The 24,227-nt window shown below is 40.1% G+C and overlaps 1 protein-coding gene across 3 annotated transcripts in view; it reads right to left on the reverse strand.

The window, feature by feature from the left end:
- Positions 1–24,227, reverse strand: part of LOC123757605 (2-acylglycerol O-acyltransferase 1) — a 40,469-nt gene that overhangs the window by 11,359 nt on the left and 4,883 nt on the right. The window contains exons 1-7 of one of the 3 annotated variants that reach the window (XM_045741413.2): positions 20,330–20,347; positions 19,653–20,199; positions 13,737–13,934; positions 13,177–13,245; positions 12,776–12,956; positions 7,424–7,508; positions 672–846 (exon numbers count right to left, since the gene is read on the reverse strand). In XM_045741413.2, coding sequence (XP_045597369.2) covers positions 672–846; positions 7,424–7,508; positions 12,776–12,956; positions 13,177–13,245; positions 13,737–13,934; positions 19,653–20,176 — 1,232 coding nt within the window. In that variant the 5' untranslated portion in view covers positions 20,177–20,199; positions 20,330–20,347. Of the gene's footprint in view, positions 1–671; positions 847–7,423; positions 7,509–7,587; positions 7,673–12,775; positions 12,957–13,176; positions 13,246–13,736; positions 13,935–19,652; positions 20,200–20,329; positions 20,348–24,227 lie in introns of those variants that run through there. The other 2 variants (XM_045741412.2, XM_069327205.1) reach the window with 2 other exon arrangements.

Here is a 24,227-nt window from a genome sequence, read left to right on the forward strand (position 1 = left end):
ATTTCTAGTGTGTGGTTTGGTCAACATTTTTCAGCCACGTTATTGTGACTTCATCTGCATAATTAAATTTACTATATTCAAAGCATATACTCAATATACGTATTTTAATAATTTTCAACCTGTATTGAATATACTCCCTAAGACCTAAATCAACATAAACACCCGAGTCTATTGCTAAGTATGCATAAACCCATAAATGCACATGTAAAAATGCCTATTTGAGGAAACAGTTTTTATTACACCGTATGAAAGATTTATTCCATCACTCGAGTGCCAAATGTACATTTCAAATACCAACTTATTACCATAAATAATACCATGATCATTACAGGATATTTAACTCTGTTAAGACCTCGTAACATGTAGCCATTTCAAATAAATCAAGACATTTACTGTTGCAAAGTAATCCTCTTAACCAGGTATTTTTTAATGTGTTACATTCTTGAATAGTATCAGAAAAGTATAGAATATTTCATACAAAGGACTGCATGGTCAAAATGCTTCCAAGTACAGTACTTAAATGGCAACAAGTTTTTCAGGCATTCCAAGATAATAGACTAAATTCAATGGGTAGACTCATCAGAATTAGAACAGATGAAAGTTTGGAAATTAAAAATATTACAAGATAATTAATTACGATACATATATTGATGTGCAAGACTGAAACTTACCCATGTCTGAGAGCCATCTTGCAGAAACCTTTGCGTTTGTTGAGGTGCAAAACGACACTGCCAGGATGGCAATCCAGGGACTCCTTTGCCCCACCTACCACCAGGCAGAGGGCACGTCCACTTCCTTCCTGGCCTAACAGGTAATCCATACTCTCTCGTGTAGCACTCACAGCACCTAAAATAACAATGCAAAATAATGCTAAAAAATATAGTATGTTACAGAAAAAAATTTGCGGGTAGCTACATTATACTTTGAAATTCTTATCTCTTAAGTACTGCTCAGGAAGTTTAACTAAAAGCAGTTGATCCAGATGAAGTTCTCATCTTAAATATTAAGGGAAGGTGCATCAGAGCTAAGTGCCCCAACTAAAGATTATCTTCCAAATATCCTTACAAACAGGGATCCAAGCAACAGGTGGGAAAAAGGCAGAGTTCCAAACTATATGAATGGAAAACCCACTAAATTATAGACCTATACCATTGACAAGTATGGTAGTAAAAGAACTAGAAAGATATTAAAATCAAATGAACAAAGTACTGTACCTGGAAAGTAACATAATACAGTTTGGTTTTCAAATGGAACGGTCTTGCATAAGAAATCTACTTCGTTTCTACGATACATCCACAAAAATATTGCAAGATAGAAAAGGCTTGGGCTGATTGTGTATATCTATAACTAGAGGAACCCTTTGATTAGAGTCCCACACAAGACTATTTCGTAAGTTAGAACATATTGCAGAGGTGGCAGGCACTTCTAAATTGGACGATGAATTTTTTAACACAACTAAGTAGTGATAGACCATTAGAATAAGTTACTGGTAAGCAAGGTGGTGGTGGATGCCAAAGCCATCAAGAGTTTCAAAGCATTACATATGACATTATTGGGAAAATGGAACACCACAAGCGTAGCTGGCATCCTGTAACACACAAGCACTAGTGTACATATGCGTGTATGGAGGAGAAGGGGAGATAAATCTTAGCTAGAGTAATTACAATCCCCCCCCCCCCTATACACACACATGCATCCACACACAAATACAGTACATACATATAAAGAATTTTTATTACAGTCCAAGATTAAAAAGTAATAAGTACACATTAATTGTAGAATAAAATCAGTTCTACACAGAACACTATGTCGGTGCATGACATATATACAAGTAGACACACACTGGTCAAAGCAATTTGTGAGATGACAGATAGGCAAGACTTTGAAAGACCGATGAACAGGGTGATCACAAAGACTTGTATGAATATGCAAATTGGCAGCATTTTTACTTACTTTGATCATCAGAAACTATGTAATCATCTACAACAATCACTACAACTTCACATACAGCACATCTAAACTCACCAGTGGAATTCTATTTCTACTGCAAGAGTAATTGCTACATTTACAACTTTAACAAATGAAGGATACTAAACAAATCTACTTCATTTCTTTATATTTCTTAACATACATTAGCATTTTATTTACTTGTATAAGTAAGTAATTATCAAAAGAAGGCACCAAACCGGGAAGACTATGTAGCCCCATCAAATGTGCGGAATAATCAGAGCCTCTAAATATCACCAAGGATGCCAATACGAGAACAGAAACGCACAAGGCGAATGATATCAAAAGTAACCGATTCACCAAGAATTCTATCGAGGGACAAGTGACCCCGAGGATGATCGGAAAGCAAGACACACGCTCGTCCTGGAAGTCAGGACATTCAACAAGGATATGCAAGACTGTAAGAGGGACAATGCAATTTGGACAATACAGAGCAGGGCAGCGCTCCATTAAGTGACAGTGAGTTAAGCGAGTATGGCCAATACGCAACCTTGCCACAGCCTTTTCCAACCACCGGTTACGGTGGCAGGAGGAAGGCCAAGGGAGGGACACTACGTTGTCCAGACCACACACTAGAAGGTGAAGGGACGACGACGTTTCGGTCCATCCTGGACCATTCTCAAGTCAATTGTGATGAAGTAGATGCAGGCAATAAATAGGGTAGAGAGAGGTGAGGAGCAAAGTGTAGTAGAGGAGGTAGTAGTAGGAACTGCAAAGGGCCTATTGGCCCATACAAGGCAGCTCCTATTATAACCACCAAATGAGAAGGAGATAGTAATAGGAATAAGAAGAGGATAGTAAGGGAACAAAGAAAACATAGAACAGAAAAGAGAGAAATTAAAGGAAAGAGAAAGAAAGATGGTAGGGTAAGCTATGTTAGGTCACGTTTGTTAGAAAGATTAGAGCATTTAAGTATATACTGTGAAAGGGAAGAGTCCACAGCAACAAAGCCAGGACTCAAGTTCATGTTGGGTACAGTGTGTATTAGAGCCGATTCAACAAGATGGCGTTTATGTAGAGTAGAGGCAGGAAAGATTATTTTGGAGGAAGACCAATCAATAGGATGATTGGAATCCTTCACATGACAGAAGAGAGCATTGTTAGTGTCTGCAGACTTAACACTTCTCTTGTATTCTTTAAGTCTGTCATTCAGTGTACGGCCAGTTTCGCCAAAGTATTGGAGAGGACAAGACGAACAGGAAATACAGTAGACACCAGCAGCATTAGAAGTATGAGGAGCAGTGTGAACTAGATTGCTACGAAGTGTGTTAGTTTGTCTAAAGGCGAGCTTTATGTCAAGAGGACGAAAGGTATTGGTAAAAGTTTTGAGTTCAGATATGAAGGGAATGCATAGTACAGCGCTAGCAATTTTTTCATCCTAAACCTGCTTTCAAGCAGGTTTAGGATGAAAGAAATTGCGTTTTGCTCGAGAGTAGGCACAGTTGATGAAATGCAAAGGGTAACCAAGGCGAGAGAATGATTTGTAGATAAAGGCAATTTCAGAATCAAGAAACTGGGGGTCGCTGAGGCGTAGAGCGCAGAGGAAGAGAGAGATGAGGACACTTTTCTTAACAGAAGGAGGATGGTAGGAAAAGAAGTGAATGTACATACCACTATGCATGGGTTTGCGGTAGACAAAGAAAGAGAACCCGGACACAGAGCTGTGAACGTCGAGAAAAGGAAGGAGGGAATTAGATTCCCACTCAACTTTGAAATGGATAGAAGGAGCCAGATTGTTAAGAGAGGAGAGGAAAGGCTGGAAAAGACTAAGGTCATGAGGCCATAAAGCAAAATTGTCATCAACATAGCGAAGTCAGAGAGAGGGACGAGTATCAATAGAAGGAAGAAGAACAGTTTCGAAGTATTCCATGTAGAAATTAGCAAGAACAGGGGGAGAGAGGGGAACCCATAGCGACACCGAAAGTTTGAGTGTAATAATTACCGTTGAAAGAGAAAGAGAGTCAACAGAGAGTCTAATGAGTTCGAGGAAAACGTCAGTGGGAAGCGGGAGAGGAAGAAGGCCCTCTGACGCCTTCTGTCTAAGGAAAGGGAGAACATCATCGAGGGGAACATTAGGAGTCGACATCAAGACTAAGCATCTTACAAGAGGGTTGCAGGCGCAGTCTTTCTATGAAGTCCTGAGAGTGATGAAGGTGGGCAGGGGAAAAAGTACCAAGGTAAGGCGTCAGGGTTTTAGCGAGCCAGGAGGCAAGAGGATAGCTGACAGAGCCCCGTGAAGAAATGATAGGACGAAGAGGAACACCAGGTTTATGAGTCTTAGGAAGACCATAGAAATAAGGAAGAGAAGGGCAGATGACACGGAAACGTTTAATGAGATCAAAGTCAGGAGGACAAAGACTAGAGAGCTGTCTTAGTTTGCGGTTAAAGGAAGTTTTGAGGCAATCCAAAGGGTTAGAAGTCAGAGGAGCATAAGTGTGAGAGTCAGAGAACAAGACATCTGCTTTTCGGAGGTAGTCCTCACGGTCAAGGACAACCACCGAATTGCCTTTGTCGGAAGGAAGGATAAGAATAGTTATATTAGATTTCAGGGAGGCAAGAGCAAGCTGGAAGCGACGAGGAAGGTGGTGATTTTTAGAAAACAAGCTGTCAAGAATGGGGATAAGGGCCCCTCTAAAGGCGGACAGGTCCGAAAGAGTACTAGAGTTAGAATTGACAAACCTGTCAAAGGAACTGATGAGATCAATGCCACAGCGTGGGCCAGGAGAAGTAGTAAAAGAAAGACCAAAGCCAAGAAGTTCTTGCTGGTGCTTAGAAAGAGGGTAGGATGAAAGGTTGGTAACAGTCAGAGAGAGAGTATTTGGTCCAAGGACTGTTGGAGATCAAGCGCTGAAGTTGGTATTACCTAAGGTTCTCACAATTCTACAACAGATGTAGTCCTGTTACCCACTACGTGGTTCAAGTTCAGTTGTATGTGGTATCCAGGCTGCATTGAACAATATTGGCACATCAACAATTTGCATGCTACTTATTAAATTATTGTATATTGAAAAGAACAATTCTCTTGTCAACCACTGAGGTAAGTTATTGGTTGTTTTCATGCTATCGTGCTTATCTGTCATCCAGTTTTCTCAAGTTCTCATGTTATTTCTTGCAAGCAATGCAATGTTTAAATAGCAAATGCAGTATTGTATGGTAAGGATTTGGCATGAAATTAAAATATAGCATAACAAATATATACAGCATATGTATATATAAAAAAACTAACTGTACATCTAAAACTGGGGTAGATATCCAAGTAGGCATAAAAAATATACTTGTGTATTTATCATCACAGGAATTGCCAATTAGCCCACTCAACAAACTGTTAATTGGCCACTTCGGTGCTACCTTTGATTGTCACAACACTACAATGGCCGAGGCAAGCTCGAAGCTCAGATTTAAGTACTTTATTTTCTTCTTTTGAAACCTAGATTTGAAACCTATGAGCTCATGCTGTGTAATTGTCAAAACATCACTACTGTTTACATTTATTTGGAATGCTTCTTATTTAGTGGGCCCCAATGCTCTCTAGTGTGGGGGTTTGGTGTGTGCATCACTGGGGGATCCATCACCACCAAGCCAGTCTACTGGCATGCCTTCATGTTAACACCCGACCAAATCTAAGTGCAAACTACATTATGTATTGTACACAATCTTAAGTAAACTCAAATGGCATTTCACAAATTATATTATCACTAATTAAAAAAAAAACTACAAGTGAATCAATTACTGTATTACCCCATATGTTATTGCCACTTATCCATGCCCAAAGGGATCTTTTCTACAGTAGTGCAGAATCAAATTTTAGTACTGTATTCATAAAATACAAATCAATTTAAATACAAGAACTTTTTATACAAGTATCTCCACTAATGAAAACTGAAAATGCATACTCAAAACTTTCAAAACAGAGGTGAAAATATAGCCAAGCCATGGTCATTCTATTCCTTTGAACATTAATGGCAATGCCACTGACAAGTAGCACAAACCAAGTACTCTACGTATCGGAATATATTCCAGTAGTGCTCCCTCAGAAATCTGGATTATATAGTTCTGGACTTTTCATGTCAAACTCAAAAAAAAATGAACCATAGAATTTAGTTTTAATTATGCATAATAGGTTTCCCTACAGCATTAATGGTTTCTCCTAAGTTTGCAACCATGTTTGAAAATCATTAAGAGCACATTCTGAGTAACATTGAATGGATTACTATTCATACTCCGACTTTACAACGTTCTACAGGCAAATTGTACAAAATGAAATTTACATTTCTACCTATTATATGGTTGACATATATCTGTAAAATGTTCATCTAGAAGCGTACCTCTTCGGCACGACAACCATTCTCCCAGGAAGAGCACGGGGCCTGCAAGCAACTGTGGAAGCTAGTGATGAACTTGCCCACAGGCAGCCAATCAGGGATCAGTGTACCAAACTAGACTTCTCACTGATCCTGGCGATGGTCTAATTAGTCTAATTAATAGCAAACAATGCCCAGCAAGAATTGGGTACACTCCAAACACACTAGGAGAAATCTCTCCTTTTAACCCCACCCTGCAATCTATCTTGAGGTTATCTTGAGATGATTTTGGGGCTTTTTAGTGTCCCCGCGGCCCGGTCCTCGACCAGGCCTCCACCCCCAGGAAGCAGCCCGTGACAGCTGACTAACACCCAGGTACCTATTTTACCGCTAGGTAACAGGGGCATAGGGTGAAAGAAACTCTGGCCATTGTTTCTCGCCGGCACCTGGGATCAAACCCAGGACCACAAGTCCAGTGTGCTGTCCGCTCGGCCGACCGGCTCCCTATTATTAAATCATTACCCATCATTACCCATTAGTGGGTAAATTTGTTTCATTGCCTAGAGGGATTTATATGGAGGCCTGGATATTCAAGGGAGCAGTGTATGTCATCACATTCACAATTTGGGGTTTCTAACACATCTCATTACGACGCACCAATGAAAGGATACAAACCAAGAGAGAAATGGTCATATCTGTCAAAATGCATAACCATATATTTTTTTAAATATTTAATCAATTTCAAACCCAGCATTTGCTTAACTCATCAATACAATAAATATTCAAGAAATTTTCAGCATAACCTTATAACTTACTGTATCAAATCTTTGAAATATAAAATACATACTGTATTACAAATTGTTAGGTTAAGATCATAGGAGTCTATACAAATTTAACCATTTCAAGAGCTGTATAGTATAAAGCTATTAAATTTTATCATGCATTTTAAATGAGGTACATGTATCATTTTTAAAACTACTCCCCACAAAGAATTCATCATGGTTTAAGTCACCGAAGGCCCATTACAAGCATTACACACAAATACTCCCGTCGATACCAACACAGGGTGATCCAAGCTAATATTTGGTCTTCTTGTAAAGCTTACAAATACTAACCAGAAGCCATGAAGAACTCTCTGTAGAAGGGGAGATGAAAATGGCCATCCAATGTAAGCAGGTGAGGAGTGATGCCCCGGAAAGTCTGTCGTGAAAGATGCATACAATATCGTGGATTAATAGTGAAGTGCAGTCTCAGTCAATTGTTACTCTAGTGTACTAACCAGTAGACATGAAGAATTCTCTGTAGAAAGGAAGAATGATTTGAGCTTCCAGTGTTAGCAGGTAAGGTGTGAATCCTGGGAACCTCTGTGGTAGCAGTGCAATAGACAGAAAAGCATATTAGCAAGCCACTACAAGCTTAACTAATGAAGTAAAGAAACATCTTAGTGTAAATACATATCAATTGTATAAAAAAAAAGTCAATCAATTAATCCGTGACATGCGTAGATAATATAAAGCACAAAATCTGTAGGGGAAATAGGGAAACCGACACCTTTAAATCCAAGCTCATGAAATCTAACAATCATTCCATCATTCCTATTACACACAATTTACACACTTGGCACCACTGTAATAATGCAAGTTTGAATCACTCCTGTATACAATAATGTATTTTTAAAATTTGTGTGTACCTAAATTTGCACGCCAAATGCACAATGCAGCAAAAGGAATAAATGAGAACCATTTGACCCTTGAGAGAATGTATCCAGGTAATTAAGGTTAATTCTGTAGTTCCCAGTCAATTTTTCCGAATCATGCCAAATACCAGTCCAAACGGTAAAGCAAAAAATGATGTACCTGTACATAAATGAATTATCCACTAATTATCCAATGTTTTTCCATATTCATTAGATATTACACAAAATTTAATAAACTTGTTAATGTTTATATTAAATGTAATTTTTACTAAGACTATTTAAAATATATATATTTTATGTATTCTTCTGTCATTACTATTACACTATGTTTAAAAAATGATATTGTTGCTCTTGGTATGAAGTTACAAAAGCTCTTGTAATAAAACATAAAACTGCACATTGATGAAAGCCCTTTTCTCAACACAATGTTCCTTCCCTGGCGATCCTCTTCGTCAGCAGGTCGTGCACCAGTGTTATTACGCTCATTACATACAACTACCTTCTTTTTAGCTTCTCCATGAACTATCAATTTCTCAAATGACACATTAGTCCATAATATAACTGCAAAAATCCAGTGAAAACAAATAAATTGGTGACATTGAAATTAATCGGTATAAATATATTTGCAGCAACTCCTGCCATGCGCCTGGTCTGGGGTGGCTATCTCCACAGAGTGCCTGATGCATAATACAGTACAGTACTCACGAAATGATGACGTCATTGAGAGTTAATCCCTCCACCACAGCCAAAGCTACACAAAGCGGGACCAAAGAGCGAGAGCCCAACCCCCACAAGCACAACTAGGTGAGTGCATGCAATTTTTTTTGTTTCATTTTCCTGTGATCATTTTAACAATAATAATACAAAAAACCAGCGTTGAATGTAATGAAACGCCATTTTCTGGGTGTGATCCAGTGGCTCCCCGGAGCTTACTAGGCTGATATGCTAATGTCAGACTTTGTCATCAGTCATGTGTATGGAGTTCTGTGGGCCTACCGGGGTCCACGAGCCAGAACCTGGCCCCCCTCAAAGAGGCATGGGAAGCAATGGCCTATAGAAACCCGTGTGGTTGGGAGCATTCTATGTCTGCCATCGACCGGGTCTGGCACTCAGAAAGGTAAGCATCCCAAAACAAACCCCTATTCTGGTGAAAATATTGCTACCAAAAACTGAACAAGTGAATAGAACTCCCCTAAAAAGAAACAAGCAAACGATCATGACGTCACACGTCGCTGCACCACTGTTTGCGCAGCTCCCCCCTCACTGGGAGGAGGAAGGGGGAGCCCCAGACCCCCCCCCCCCCCTACGCTGGCTATTCACCCATCAGTTCTGAAGCTGGATGTCAAAACACGCGAAAAAACATCGACCGGAGGGAGGGAGGGAGGGATGCCGGGGAGCCTCTAGGACACACCCAGAAAATGGCATTTCATTACATTCAATGCTGGTTTTCTGGGGGGGGAACCCAGTCAGCTCCCCAGAGATAACTACCCACAGAGGAAAACAAAAGGGACTTACCCGGGAGACGGTCGTTGCTCACTCCTCAACTCAAAGTCGAAACAACTGGCTGCAACCGCCGAACCCATAGCGACACAGGCCAGACTGGGCCCTGGAACGTTCACGAGGTAACGAGCAGCCAGGACCCTGTTTGACCGCCAAAAGCCCCGTGCCCAAATGTCAGCCAAGGACATGTTGCCAAAGACAGCAGCAAGAGCAGCAAACTTACGAACATCATGGACACGGGGATAGACCGCAGGCTGGCTAGCCTTAACTATGCAGACGACCTGGGAGCGAGAACCGCACCCGTGAACTGGGAAGGGAAACCGGATCAACCCAAAGCGCGTCTACAGACACAGAAGCCGTGGTGCGCAAATGACGGCAAAGGGCCGCAACCGGACACAAAACATGATGCACCCCTGGTCTAACCAACCAAGCATCAACAACCCAGGGACCCCTCCGGAAAGCAGCAGTTTCATTCTTCGCCAGAAAAGAAGGAGATGGCTGCAGAGGAACAAAACCATCACAAATACTGAAAGAGCAGAAACCCCTGCGCCGGAGGAGAGCATGAAGCTCCCCGACCCAACCCCCAGAGGCCAATGCCAACAGAAAAAGAGCCTCGGAGAAACAATCTTGAACCGAAGGGGCCACAACAAACCGAGAAGAAAGAAGAGAGCATTCTGTCCAACGACCAGGACAGCTCAGGCAGCGTATGAGCAGGCCGGAGGTGAAACAACGCACGAGACAGCTTGCGAAAAGGAGCAGAAGTACGTAACACCAAGACCGAAAGCAAGCTGTGGCGGCACTGCCAGCGCCGCATGATACGAGGCGACAGTGTTAGGCATAAGATGATGGTCCTGAAACAACCAAGAGAGAGAAAGGACAACACGACCCTAACAGAAAGCGAAGTACAACGACGAAGACATAAAAAGAACCGGAAGGACCGGTTCATACAGGAAACTTCATACTGCCGCTGAGATGAAGCCCGCAGGTAGGACACTAACAAGGAAGCCACCTGATCGCCATAAAGATGATAAACTCGAGTCAAAAGACCATACGTGAAGACTCGAGGAGAAGATCGAACCATCCACGTGATGCTCCGGTCCGATCTGCTGGAAGAGGCGGAGCCGCGGGAAAACCTCCAGGTTCAGACACCGAGCAATTAAACAGCGCAACAGAGGTAGAACCCAAGGAACTTGTGGAACGCAACCCCAAGCCCCAAGGGCAGTACTTACAGGGCACCTAGGGAAGGTAACCCTAGGCGCATGCAGCCTGTGTACTGTCGAATAACTCCTGGCTCTCGCACCCCTGGAAGACAGCCACCACACTCGAAGTACAGTGCTGAAAGACCACTGGAGCCAGAGCACACGACATCCGCCTCTAGCATCAGCCTTACAACTGATGGGTGGACAGCTGGCATGGGGGGTGGTCAGGGGCTCCTTTCCCCCTCCCAGGGAGGGGGGAGCTGCACAGACAGCGGCGCGGTGACGTGTGACGTCACGATCGTTTGCTCGTTTCTTTTTAGGGGAGTTCTATCCACTTGTTCGGTTTTTGGTAGCAATATTTTCACCAGAATACTGTAGGGGTTTGTTTTGGGATGCTTACCTTTCTGGGTACCAGACCCGGTCGATGGCAGATATAGAATGCTTCCAACCACACGGGGGTTTCTATAGGCCATTGATTCCCATGCCTCTCTGAGGGGGCCAGGTTCTGGCTTGTGGTCCCGGGTAGGCCCACAGAACTCTATACACATGACTGATACCAAAGTCTAACATTAGCATATCAGCCTAGTAAGCTCCAGGGAGCCGACGGGGCACACCCCCAGAAAATAATGTTTTAGAATAAAAAAATTTTCTTGTGCACCGAGGATTTGTCATATAAATCAGGCGTGCATTTTTAATGATGTTCATAGTTAAATGAAACACAAGGAGAAACAGTTGGTGCCTTGGGAAAGCCATTAAGCATATTTAAAACAATTCCAATGTTCACTGCCATTTAATGTTGTTATACAATTTTGTAATAAAGAGCCAAGGACAATTATTCAGAAATCTGAATCTGGGTTCAAAAGAATATGATAGATTTTGGAGGTCACAGTGGTCACATAACTTTGCAACACTAGCCCAGATGTGCTCGACTGTGGAGTTTGCTGGACACGACTTAACATTTATCACCACCAGATAACTCACCAATACCCCTAGCATTTGACCCTTGGTAATTATGTGACACCTGAATTGTAGTGTACAGCACTTCTGGTGATAAGGAATATCAACACCCAGGATAAGTTTGATAACGTATATTGAAAGCACACCCCCTCACAGCAATAGTGGAAGGGTAACCAGATACTTCAGTGGGGGTGGGGGGAGGGGGAGAGATCTGCCTGGAGAGTGTTGCTACAGTATTAATGTTTATACAATTAGTAAAATTACCACCCAGCTTATGAAAGTGTGATAACACAAACTCAAGATAGCTTCTTCCAGAGTAACAGAGTAATAGGATAGAAAACTTGTGGTGGTGTAGTGGTTGCACACAATCACCACACCTTGCAAACGATTTCACCTGGGTTCGTGCCCTGGCCAGGGACGATTGACTTCGTGCCTATCCTTAACTGTTCACACTTTCCCAAGGAGTAATTGAGGACATACAGTAGTTGTTAACTGAGTGACATGTTATGCTCTTTGGAAAAGTAGTAGAGGTAAGGCTTAACAAGAGCTTTTACCCATACCGTATGGGAGCCGGTCGGCCGAGCGGACAGCACGCTGGACTTGTGATCTTGTGGTCCTGGGTTCGATCCCAGGCGCCGGCGAGAAACAATGGGCAGAGTTTCTTTCACCCTATGCCCCTGTTACCTAGCAGTAAAATAGGTACCTGGGTGTTAGTCAGCTGTCACGGGCTGCTTCCTGGGGGTGGAGGCCTGGTCGAGGACCGGGCCGCGGGGACACTAAAAAGCCCCCGAAATCATCTCAAGAGATCCATGAAAAAAATATCAATGCAGAGCTAAGTACACCATATCGAGGTTAGAGAATGAATTCAAATACCATATGAAGACAACAAAATTCAAATTTCCCACAACTGTTCTTCTGCAGGCATCCAAGGTTCACTCGTCTCCTAATATATTACATGTACACGTACTGTAATTACAAAAATTACAAAAGACTTTGGAATAAAAGTTAATCCATATTCTAAAAACATTTTTTTACAATAAAATTCTGAATAAACAGCATGCAATGATAGAGCAAATATGGTGGTTAATGCCTTGGCAAACTACAACTATCCCTACCTTACTAAAGTTTGATCCTTCAGTAGCAAAATGGCAAAATGCTCCAGCAGCGAGGATGCCATGAGGATGGTATCCCATAATGTAGTTCTTATAGGGATCGAGCTCGGCAGTTTTAATAAGGTGGATTGGGAAGAAATCTCGATAGTGCTTCCACAAACACCACCGTCGCACCCACTCAATCCTATGACATTAGAAAAGTACAAGTATCCTAAGGTTAATAGCGTCACACTGTAATTATTAGGTACAAATATTGGGGTACAGATGTTAATGCAAGCTTTCCCTAAATCGTACTTAGTAGTAGCAAAGTTTTGCTCATGACAGACAAGACAACAATTCAGCATCACACCATGACAACAGGTAACATCAGTAGAGCTCTAGCCAGACAAAGAATCATCACCTACCTCCTGCCACCCCTGTTGCGGATGGTACGATCTCCAAGGAACCACGTCAAGTAGCATAGGGAAACCCACCTGTCAAATATATAGAGCTATAACACAAATACATCCATCATCTGTTAATGCTTACACTGCTTCAATTGCTTTCCGAGGTTACCTCCTGTGCACATACCTGGAGCGGGTTTTGGGAGTTCGTCTACTCCCCGAGCGGAGCCTGAGGCCAGGCTCGACATCACCAAATGTGACTGATTATACAGTACATACAATACATTTTCAATAAATTTTCCCATGCACAACACACTGTAGGAGTTTTAAATAACTTAGCAGTTTAAGGGTTAAAGTATACATTGTACTGAATATAAAAGTGATTCACTGTTGAAGCATAATTAATTTAAAGGGAAAAAATATTACTACATGGCTGTGCATATTTAACAAAGTAAATCACACAAGATTTAAAGAAAGTGCAGTACAGTACTCATAATCTTAGTATACAATAGTTTTTACAGAAAAAATTACTGTGCTTCAAAAAAAAAAAAAATTAAGCTAGAACAACTATTACAACTCACCAATATTCTGTATATAAGAAGAGGTAAATAAGAAATATGAGGGAACCAGCACCCATGAAGAGAAATGTTGACATCCAAAAGAGAACAGCCAACGTCTGTAAACGTCGACTGAACGGGATGTTGAGAGGCGCAAACTGAGGTCCATGGCTGATACCGAAGTTAAGAACACGACCTATTGCTCCGAACACCCATGGCAACCTGTTAAAAGCAAGATCTCACTATGAATCCATATTTCATAAATTTGAAATACAGTATAGTCATAATTTATTCATGTTAGTTAATATACACATAATATGATAATACAGAAGGCCTTTGATTTGCATGTACAATATTTGACAGATACAGTAGTTGTGATACAGTATGTTGTATAGATGAAGCAAATGCTTGAGAGCTGCTAGTGAGGCCACAATGCATTTAAGTCATCAGCCACTTAGACATGTTACTGGTATTTTTGTTTTAAGTGGTGTAAAAAATATTTTGATTAACATTTTTGAAAAATTCAGTTACAGTACTGTACTGAAATTAAATCTAAGTTTATAAAATTACACCACAATATTCTGGTCTCTGTGGACAATCTGGTTTGTAGATACAATAATTAGAAATTTTAATAAATATATGCTGGTGACTTATGTTTTGGAGCATCAACCGACTGTCTGCCATGCAGCTAACAAATAAATCTGGAGACTGTACGATGAAATCAAACCTGCAACTCTGATCATCTCTAGGAGACAATATTGATCGAGGTGATCAGAGGACACAGATTCAATTCCTTCGTACAACCGCAATTCATTAATTCATAATGCTATTGTGATTTTCATTGTCCACCTAGTTAATTGTGGTATCACACATGATCACTAGTCAAGAAAATTTCATAGTGTTAACAACCAGGGTGGTCTGTTTACAAGAAACATCGAGTTTGCATAAAATACACGAGTTGACGGTTAAGTCTGTTGCTGGCCTGCAGAGTTGGTGGTGGTATGACAAATTATTTAATATGTAAACTGCTGGCTGTACTTCAGAACTTTCACTTAGTAGTTGACTAAATAGTAAGCAGCTAGTAAGTTTGCTATTTTGTAGTGTTTTTTGTAAGTGTTTGGCCACAATATAAGAGAACTTTGACAGTTATGGGTCGAACGTTTCACAGTATGCTGCCTGGAGAGGCAAGCAGATTCAATTTGGTCCTGGCAGTTTATAAGGGAAGTTGCACAAGTTTTGCTGCATTAATTTCCTCTAAGTCCAATTCTTTTATGTATCTGTCACTGTGCTTCTATTAATAAATTTTTACTTATACTGTAAATGCAACTTACAGTTTATTCAGTGTTTGTATTTAGGAAGAGTGACCTGTAAGAGTATGCTGTACTAGTGTACGTGTGTTTAAGGCTGTTTGGTTATTAGTTCTCTCACCAGTGTTAATTCTTGCCTAGCTTATTGTGGGTGTAAATCCTGGCTTCTATCAAAAGGGACTATTGGATTTTAACGTAAATGTCAAGAGGCCAGATCATTTGTTATGGTTGTGGGAGTGGGGTTTTGTTAAGGAATAAATTGTTATCCATACGTCTTTTTACCCTCTGGGCTTGATGGGGGAGCAGCATACTTCTAGACGTTAAACTGTGGGAGTTTCATCCCCGAGGGCCAGGCCTAGCATCCTTACCAAGTTAGGCAGTTGTTCCAGTTGGTGTTACACTGTAAGCCTTTTCCACAGCCGATTTGGTAATTTTAGGGGATTTTGATTCGTTTTATTACAGTATTTATACAAATACCCATTCACATCCCCATTAGCCACCCATAACACATGGCCACCTTGAGACAATTTGACTGAGCTGATTTTACAGCATTTTCAAGTTTTAAAAGCACTTTTGTTACTTGTGTTACATGATGATAGATTTCTAGTTTCATGAGAGCACACTTACCTCATGTGAAGGTGTTGAACTTTGCTTTCTAATTCTTATGCTTAATCTTTGTTTGAGCTTCATCTTACATGTCTTTGATTGTCCTAACCTGACATCCCAGGAACTTGCATCGTTTCATGCACAACATGTTATCCGATCAGCCCTAAAACTCTGACAGTATGCTGCTCACATAAATAGGGAGAGTTGGCTCTTTAGTGGGGTTGGGACACAATGATGACATGGTTCAATTTTATTGTTAACAAAGGAGGAAGGCATGTCATGACCTACTCAAGCAGTGGTTACAACAATCCAATTTAACATTTGTATTTTTTGCTTGCTCTGCTGCCTGCTTGTGTTTTTCAAATATTTACTACTAAATATAAAGGAATGGCGAAATCGCCCCCCTCCCAACACACACACACATCCATGGTTCAATCAGGAATGTAAGGTAGCAAAGCAATTGAGTGCAAGAACATTGAGAAACTACAGGATTAACAGAACACCACAGAGCAGGGAGAAATACCAAAGGGTCAGGAATGATTATCTCAGAGTGAGGAGAGAAACAGAGACAGTATGAAAAGGATATTTCGAATAAAGCCAAGACCCAACCAAAACTGCTCCACAGCCACATCAGGAGGAAAACAGCAGTGAAGGAACACGTGATGAAACTGAGAAAAGGGGAGAACAAATACACAGAGAATGACAAAGTGTGTGTGAAGAGCTCAACACGAGATTCCAGGAAGGCTTCACAATAGAACAAGGCAAAGCCCCTGCACTAAATGAGGTGGCAGCAAATCAAGCAACCTTGGAGGAATTTGAGCTCACCAGTGATGAGGTCAAAAGGAATCAGTTGGAGTTGAATGTGACAAAGGCTGTTGGGCCTGATAGAATCTCACCATGAATACTAAAAGAGGGTGCAGAAGCACCAGTGTGCCACTCTCTATGGTGTATTAGAAACAGGAGAGGGCCATTGGCCCTATATTAGAAACAAACAGGGCCATTGAAAACAGGAGACCTACCGGGAAGCTGGAAGACAGAAAATGTAGTCCCAATACACAATAAGGGTGACAGGCAAGAGGCACTGAACTACAGGCCAGTTTCCCTAACTTGTATACCATGCAAGGTGATGGAGAAGATGAGCGAGGAAAAGGCTCGTAGAACATCTAGAGGGAAATAGCTTTGTAACACCACCAGCATGGGTTTAGGGATGGTAAATCGTATCTGACAGGCTTAATAGGTTTCTATAACCAAGCAACAAAAATTAGGCAAGAGAGAAGGGTGGGCAGACTGCATTTTCTTGAATTGTCAGAAATCCTTCGACACAGTACCCCATAAAAGGCCGTTACAAAACTTGGAGAAACAGGCAGGAGTAAAAGCTAAGATGCTCCAGAGGATAAGAGTATCTAAGCAACAGGAAACAGCGAGTAATTGTGAGGGGGAGACATGAGAGTGGTGAGATGTCATCAGCAAAGTTCCACAGGGCTTTGTACTTGGACCCATCTTGTTTAATATATGTAAATGATCTTTCAGTGGGTATAGATTCATTCCTCTCAATGTTTGCCGATGATGCAAAAATTCTCAGAAGAATCAAAACAGATGAAAATAGAAAGACTACAGGATGATCTGGACAAACTAGAGGAATGGTCTAGAAAATGGCTACTAAAGTTCAACTCGGGAAAGTGTAAAGCAATGAAATTAGGAGTAGGGAGCAATGAAAGTGGATGCTTTGAAATACAGGGGTACCTCAGTTTAAGAGTTTAATCCGTTCCTGGAGACGGCTCGTATTCCGAAAACATATTCCGAAGCTTATTTCCCCATAAGAAATAATGAGAAATTAATTAATCCGTTCCCGAATACCCCAAAAACCCCACATCAAACTAAATTTTTATACCTAATTCATCTAAATAAACCTACAAAACTATGTTCAAGCTATTACTTACATTGCTTTTGAATGCTGTAGGCGTATGGAAGATGGTGAGGAGGGGGGAGGAGGAGAGGAGTTACTGTTTGGAAGGGGAGTCCCCTTCCATTATCACATCAGGCAGTGAGGATTTCACTGGTGAGCACACACTGGCACATTTTGCCTGCATACCACTAGGACTTGTTTGTCTTACTAAGAATCTGTCTAAAGACACTTGTTTTTCCCTACATTGTAACACTTGTCTGTAGTAAGATATCACATTGTCATTTAAAAGGTCAATGCAATGGCCTGCTACAGCTTTATCTGGGTGAGTTTTTTCAACAGAACTTTGCAGTTCTTCCCATGCTTCACACATTTTCTTAATCAAGAAGGGACATCCTCTACTGCCTCTACTCACAGCTATTTTCTTAGGTTGAACCTTATCAATGACTTTCTTGAGACCCATGGCGAGATATATAATAACTTTTATGCTCAAATGGCCAAAAAAACGACATAAAACTGTAAATCCTTGTGAAGAATTCAGGAGGGATAGTCACTGGGTGGGAGACAATGGTAAACTGAGGGGCGGAGGGGCGACGATTGCCGTACCACCACGCGCTAGGTCGGCCTGAACGCGTATCAACAAACTCGCGTTCCGAGGTAACCCTCGCCTTCCGAGACACATTTTCCGAGGAAATCCGGCTCATATTCCGAAAAACTCGCATACAGGGACACTCGTGTTCCGAGGTACCACTGTAATGGGCACCGACACCGATATGTGTATGCTCGTTTCAGTTTTCTCACCTTAATTCTCATGCTATGTCGTTTGTTTTGGTATCATTGTGTTCGCAATAGAATTCCCTACAGGAGTATAGTACAGTATATGCATATGTCCAAAAGCCCGGCGTGACTTCTCGCACCAAAGCCTAAAGTCGGCAAAAGTTACCCGTGAGCGCACAAAATCTGTAAAATATGTATACTCGTTTCAGTTTTCTCACCTTAATTCTTGAGATACGTCGTTCGTTTTGGCATCATTGTGTTCGCAATTAAATTCCCTACAGGAGTATATGCATATAATGTCCAAAAGCCCAGCGTGACTCCCTGCAGCAAAGCCTAAAGTTACCTGTGAACGAGCACCAATTTGCACACCGCAGCCTAATGTGTATATTCATTCAGTTTGATAACATTAATTTTCATGTTACACCTTTCATTTTGGTATCAAATTATTTGCAATATAAAGGTGCGTATTTTAAAACTATTCCCATAATAGAGCAATAACTGGAATTTGACTATTATAATTTTGGACACAGTATCACAAAATTATTTATACCTTTTCAGTGTTCTGACAAATTGTCCTGTTACATCTTTCTTTTTGGTATCAAATTGTTCGCAATCTAAGGCATGCATTTTAAAACTAGTCCCATAATAATAGCACAATAAATAGAATTTAAACAAATATTTTAAAACTTTGACCAAAAACGTATTTATAACCTTTCAAGTGTTCTGACATTAAGTTCCGTGTTATATCTTTCATTTTGGTATCAAATTGTGCGCACTCTAAAGGCGCTCATTTTGAAACTATCCCAAAGTCGATCGGATAATAAATGAATTTTACAAACATTTTTTTTATCGGATGCCCACACAGTCCAATGCTCGGATTCGAGAGAAAAAAAATCGGACGCAAGGGACGTTCGAAGAGTGCTATAGTGTTAAAAATACATTTACATACCAAAATTATCACTAGAGGTGTACACGTTACAGTATCGGTCATATTAGTCGATACTTCTCAACTTTCCCCCCCCCCCCACCCTCTCACAAAGGTGGGTACAGTTCTAATATGTGATAAAAGCATTAAGTATCAGTATAAGAGCAGCATTCTTATACGTAATACAATACTCTTTTCGTTCTTATACGTTCTTTTATAGTATATCAGTATCAATATTGCTCAAAATGTTTATATCGATACACCTCTAATAATCACACACGTTATCTAGATCAAACGTGTGTACAAAATTATCTTTACTGTATAAACAAATTACAGAATATAGAAAATAAAGAATGTTTTAATTTACAAATCAATTAAGGAATAAATGAGGCACAAATCTATATGAAACTTTTCCACTATACCTGTCAAAATGTTCCTCAATTTTGTCCTTCTTCAGAGCAGATCGATCTTCGGGCATTTTTCTATTGTATCTTTTAAGGTCTTCCTCTTCATCTTTTGTCAACTTAGATTTTTCATTTGATTCTTCATTTGTCATATTGTTTTGTTTTTCTATATTTTGTTTCTGCTCAAAATTGTCTTTAAACTCCATTCCATATTGTTCTGTCTGGCTCCCTTTATCACTTAATGGAATAAACTCGGCTTTCTGAGCGTCTGAGGAAATATTATTAATGTTTGCATTATTCAAGAAAATGTCTTCCTCTTGTTGAGTCTTTGTTGCAATCTCACCCATTTTCAAGCTCTTTGGCATAATATCTTCAATTTCCTGACACTTTGGTGGTAAAAACTCATTGTTCTGGTTGGCTAATGAAATCTCTTCCATTTTCTGGTTGCCCGTTGAAGCATCACCTGCAGGCAAGGTGATCTGGGAAGGTGGTGTGCCAACACAAGAATGAGAAGCCTCCATGTTGCTGGTCTCCATATTCATTGTTACTCTTGACAGGTCTGTCCCTGAAAAATTAAAATGGTCAGAAGTTATCAAACCACTAGTAATTTATCTTATTGTTGCTGTATAAGCAAGACTTTGACAGAGCTATGAATCCTAGTATTCATATGAACATGTATTCCACAGCAACAGCACTCTGTATTAGAACATCTCCAGATCAGGAGAAAATACCAGGAGTGCCTCCTACCCAACTTTGTGATTAGATAAGAAATTCTTAGATAAACTTAAGGTTCAGCTTACTAAACCGACTGATTCTTCAACACACATTACAATATTCATGATTATTAATACAATACTGGTACTGTAGTAAATAAATAAAATAAAACACTTTATATGTTGTATGAAAATGAGTGATTATACTTTATAACCTTGATTCATGCCATAATTTACCTGAATTTACCAGAGGGCCATCATCAGTGGTGGCCTTGACAGGGTTAGAAGGCCAACAGCATGTCAAAGGTCCCCTTGCCACCCCTCCCATTATTCCAGAGGATTTTCCTAGCCTAATATAATTTGAGTGCAACACTAACAATAAATCTGCACAACATTAACATTCATAAAGGTAAATAAAGCTGTGCTTTCCAGATATGCACAACAAAACAGAATTGTTATCAGGATGATGGACATCATAATACCGTGTATAGCATCACATGAACAAGCACTCTCATACTCCAGCAGTCAGCAACAGCAGCACCACACCACTGCACAACATGATATATACAGTGCTCCTTGTGAATCGTCACACACATTATTAACACATACATAGACTCTCCTTACAAACTACTGCACCCAGCCTTGTGTAAAGGAATTCAAACAGCGAGTTGTTCACACTTATCAATATACTCATTCAGAATGTCTTTTCTAACCTATCTCTCCTACTCCTACCCTTAAATTCTGTCAAATGCTCTTTTCATCATTGATTGCTGCCGCCGGAGGTGGCTAGTTTATTGTGCACCCCATACTCATCCTGTGAGCGGTAGTGCAAAAAGCATTACAGAGGGCACAAAAGGTCAGTTTACCATCATCCAATTGTTCAACATGGCCAAACCATATCAATATGTTCATCTCATCTTGACAATACACTTTTATTCTTTAATCAATCTCCTCTTCTAATACCCCACTGCCATCTCAGATTATCCATTAATATTGGTCCAGCTCTTTGATTCTTTGCATTCAAACCACATTATCATCGTGCAACCATACAAGAAGACACTGCACTACTGCTACATGCAGACCTCTGGTTGCATCTATTCCTGTGTTATGTTCTGTAACAAGGGGTTTCATTGCACCAGCTACTCCACTCCTCTCTGATTGACCCAACTTCAATTGTCTTTTTTTTTGGTAACCAGTGACACATCCCAGGTATGTAAAATAATTCACTTCCAGCACTTTATTATTCACATTTACTTTACACACACAACTTCATCACCTCCAACATCACAAGTTTACTTTGATTCACATTTATTTTTAACATTTCTCTTACACTGCAATACAATTTTTAACTAATCTCCATTACACTCTCCCTACTAAAAGAACTTGTATGCATTCAGTACTGAACATCAAGCTTGACATGACCAAATTATTTATAATCTGCCTGAAATGCCATGCGTGCTAGTGGCTTTACAAGAATGTAAAACATCAATGCTCTGTACTCTCAAACCCATTGCATCTTGTATATAAATAAATATAAATAAATATAAATAAAAAACAAATAAATAAATATAAATAAAAGGCCTATACACTTCACCAGACCGACAACCAGAGTGCAACCCCATAGTCTCCCATGACTGATGTATGTCTACTATTATACACTACACTTGTACCCTTCTCTAACATTGCGTTTAACTCCCTCACGACCTCATTCATGTACTGTACTGTATATACAGTACAGTACTGAATTCAGTTACCATGGTAACTTCACACAGCCCTGATACCCACAGGCCTATGTCCTCCACTCGCAATGAAGAATCCTGGGTTTCATCCCCAGCAGAACAGAAATGGTTAGGCAGGTCTCCTTTCACCTGATGCCTCTGTTCACCTAGTAGTATATAGGTACAGTACCTGGGAGTTAGGCAACTGTTGTGTAGGTTACATCCTGGGAAAGGTCAGATGACGACTTAGCAAGACCTTGATAAGCTAAGTACAGGATTCCTTTACCAGACAATCTGTGCATGCGGGTCTACCACTGCAAACCACCTTAAGCCCATCATCACGCAGCAAAAATCTGCTATCAGAATAATAACCAACTCTGCTTTCAGACAACACTCAGCTCCCTTATTTAAATCCCTAAACTTGCTAAATATTAACTCCCTCCACACATTCTCTTGTGTCAACTACATTTACAAAACCCTGTTCTTAAATGCAAACCATGCTCTGAAACTCTCCCTGGACAGATGTAATAGGACCCATTATCACCACATCAGAAATAAATATCTCTGATATCCCCAGGGTCACTCTTAATCTGTGTAAACACTATGCAAATTAAGGGACCTAGTCTATGGAACTCACTCCCTAGTGAATTGAAAAACTGTAAAACTTTTGCCTTATTTAAAAGCAAAACCAAAAAGTACCTAATTTCATCTTCTTAGTTTCCTACACTGAACTTTAAATTTGCTCTGTACCTAGTGTTACCCAATCTCCTAATTTTTATGTAGTATCAAACAACCTTATCATTGTGTTCATTGCTGTCTTCTTTTATGTGCTAGCCATATGCTGTATTGTGACTACCAATTTTTGTCAACTACCATTCCAGCTGTCATTGCAATCAATCTTAGCTACCTATGTGCTTTAATATACTGTACCTACAATTTTCTCTCATCTCTTTTTCATTCCATGTAACTTATCATTTTTTTTGTCTATAAATTTTACAAGTATTTACCTACTTAAAATTTTCTTAGATTAAGGACCTGCCCGAAATGCTGCGCGTACTAGTGGCTTTACAAGACTGTAATTACCATATTATGTATCCTCACATTCCCAATGTACCTTCTTGTATATGCATAAATAAATAAATAATAAATAAATAAACACTTACCATAACATTAAATTTTACACATGCACTTTTACATAATTAATGAATTGGGTCAGCCAATAAACTTATTGATCACCTTCATATTTTCCTATGCTGGAGCACACAGACCTAGGTACATTAGTGGGAACAGGAAGCCTGCAGCTTGTCAAGTTCTCCTTTAGTCTACGAACTGTTATGCCATTGGTGTGGTCACCAGTACAAAAACTATTCATAACTGATATTTTGTTTTTAAATTCAATTGCAGCCAAGTAATATACCAAGATTCAAAATATATGTACAGTATACACACTTCATACTCACATTAAAAAATATAAAAATGCATCAATCACAACGCAAACCTTTAATATCTCTATCAGGGCGTTGTGGAGGCACTTTATCTCCAATTCACTGAACAAGTGCCAGAACATTCAAGGTTACATATCTTCACCCTAGCTCTTATCATCTTGTTACTCCCACTTTCAACAATTATTGATTGCTTATGTAATCTTGCCATCATTTACATGCTGCACCACAAAAGGACACACTTTTTTGTTATATCTTTCCTCAAGCATAACTTTATAATCTAAACCTTTTTTCTAATGCGGTGTATTTGACCCTTTCTTAAGAGCACTTTGTTAGGCATATAATCCTTTGAATCCTCACAAAGTATAAGCACTGGTATCTACAGTGCATACTGACATTGATGAATACATAACCGAGTAATAGTTTTCTACTGTTGGAGACAGGCTTTACGAGATCCTCAAGGCCAATGACTAACCTTCTCCAGGATGCAACATATTAGTTGGCTAACTAACTCTCAGGTACTTGTTTACGCCTTGGTAAACAGGTGCATTAGGTATAAGGAAACGTTCCCAAACATCTTGTCCTTTCTGGGAATGTCCAGTACTGATCATACGAGTGTGATAGAAAAGGATATCTTCCAAGTCAATGTTCGTAGTGATGGCTGTCTCTCTACAGAGGCAGTTGTGTTTGTAATGAGTGTTGTGGTTTTAGTGGTGCTGG

This window comes from Procambarus clarkii, chromosome 19 (genome assembly GCF_040958095.1).
Source record: "Procambarus clarkii isolate CNS0578487 chromosome 19, FALCON_Pclarkii_2.0, whole genome shotgun sequence".
Taxonomy (NCBI): domain Eukaryota; kingdom Metazoa; phylum Arthropoda; class Malacostraca; order Decapoda; family Cambaridae; genus Procambarus; species Procambarus clarkii.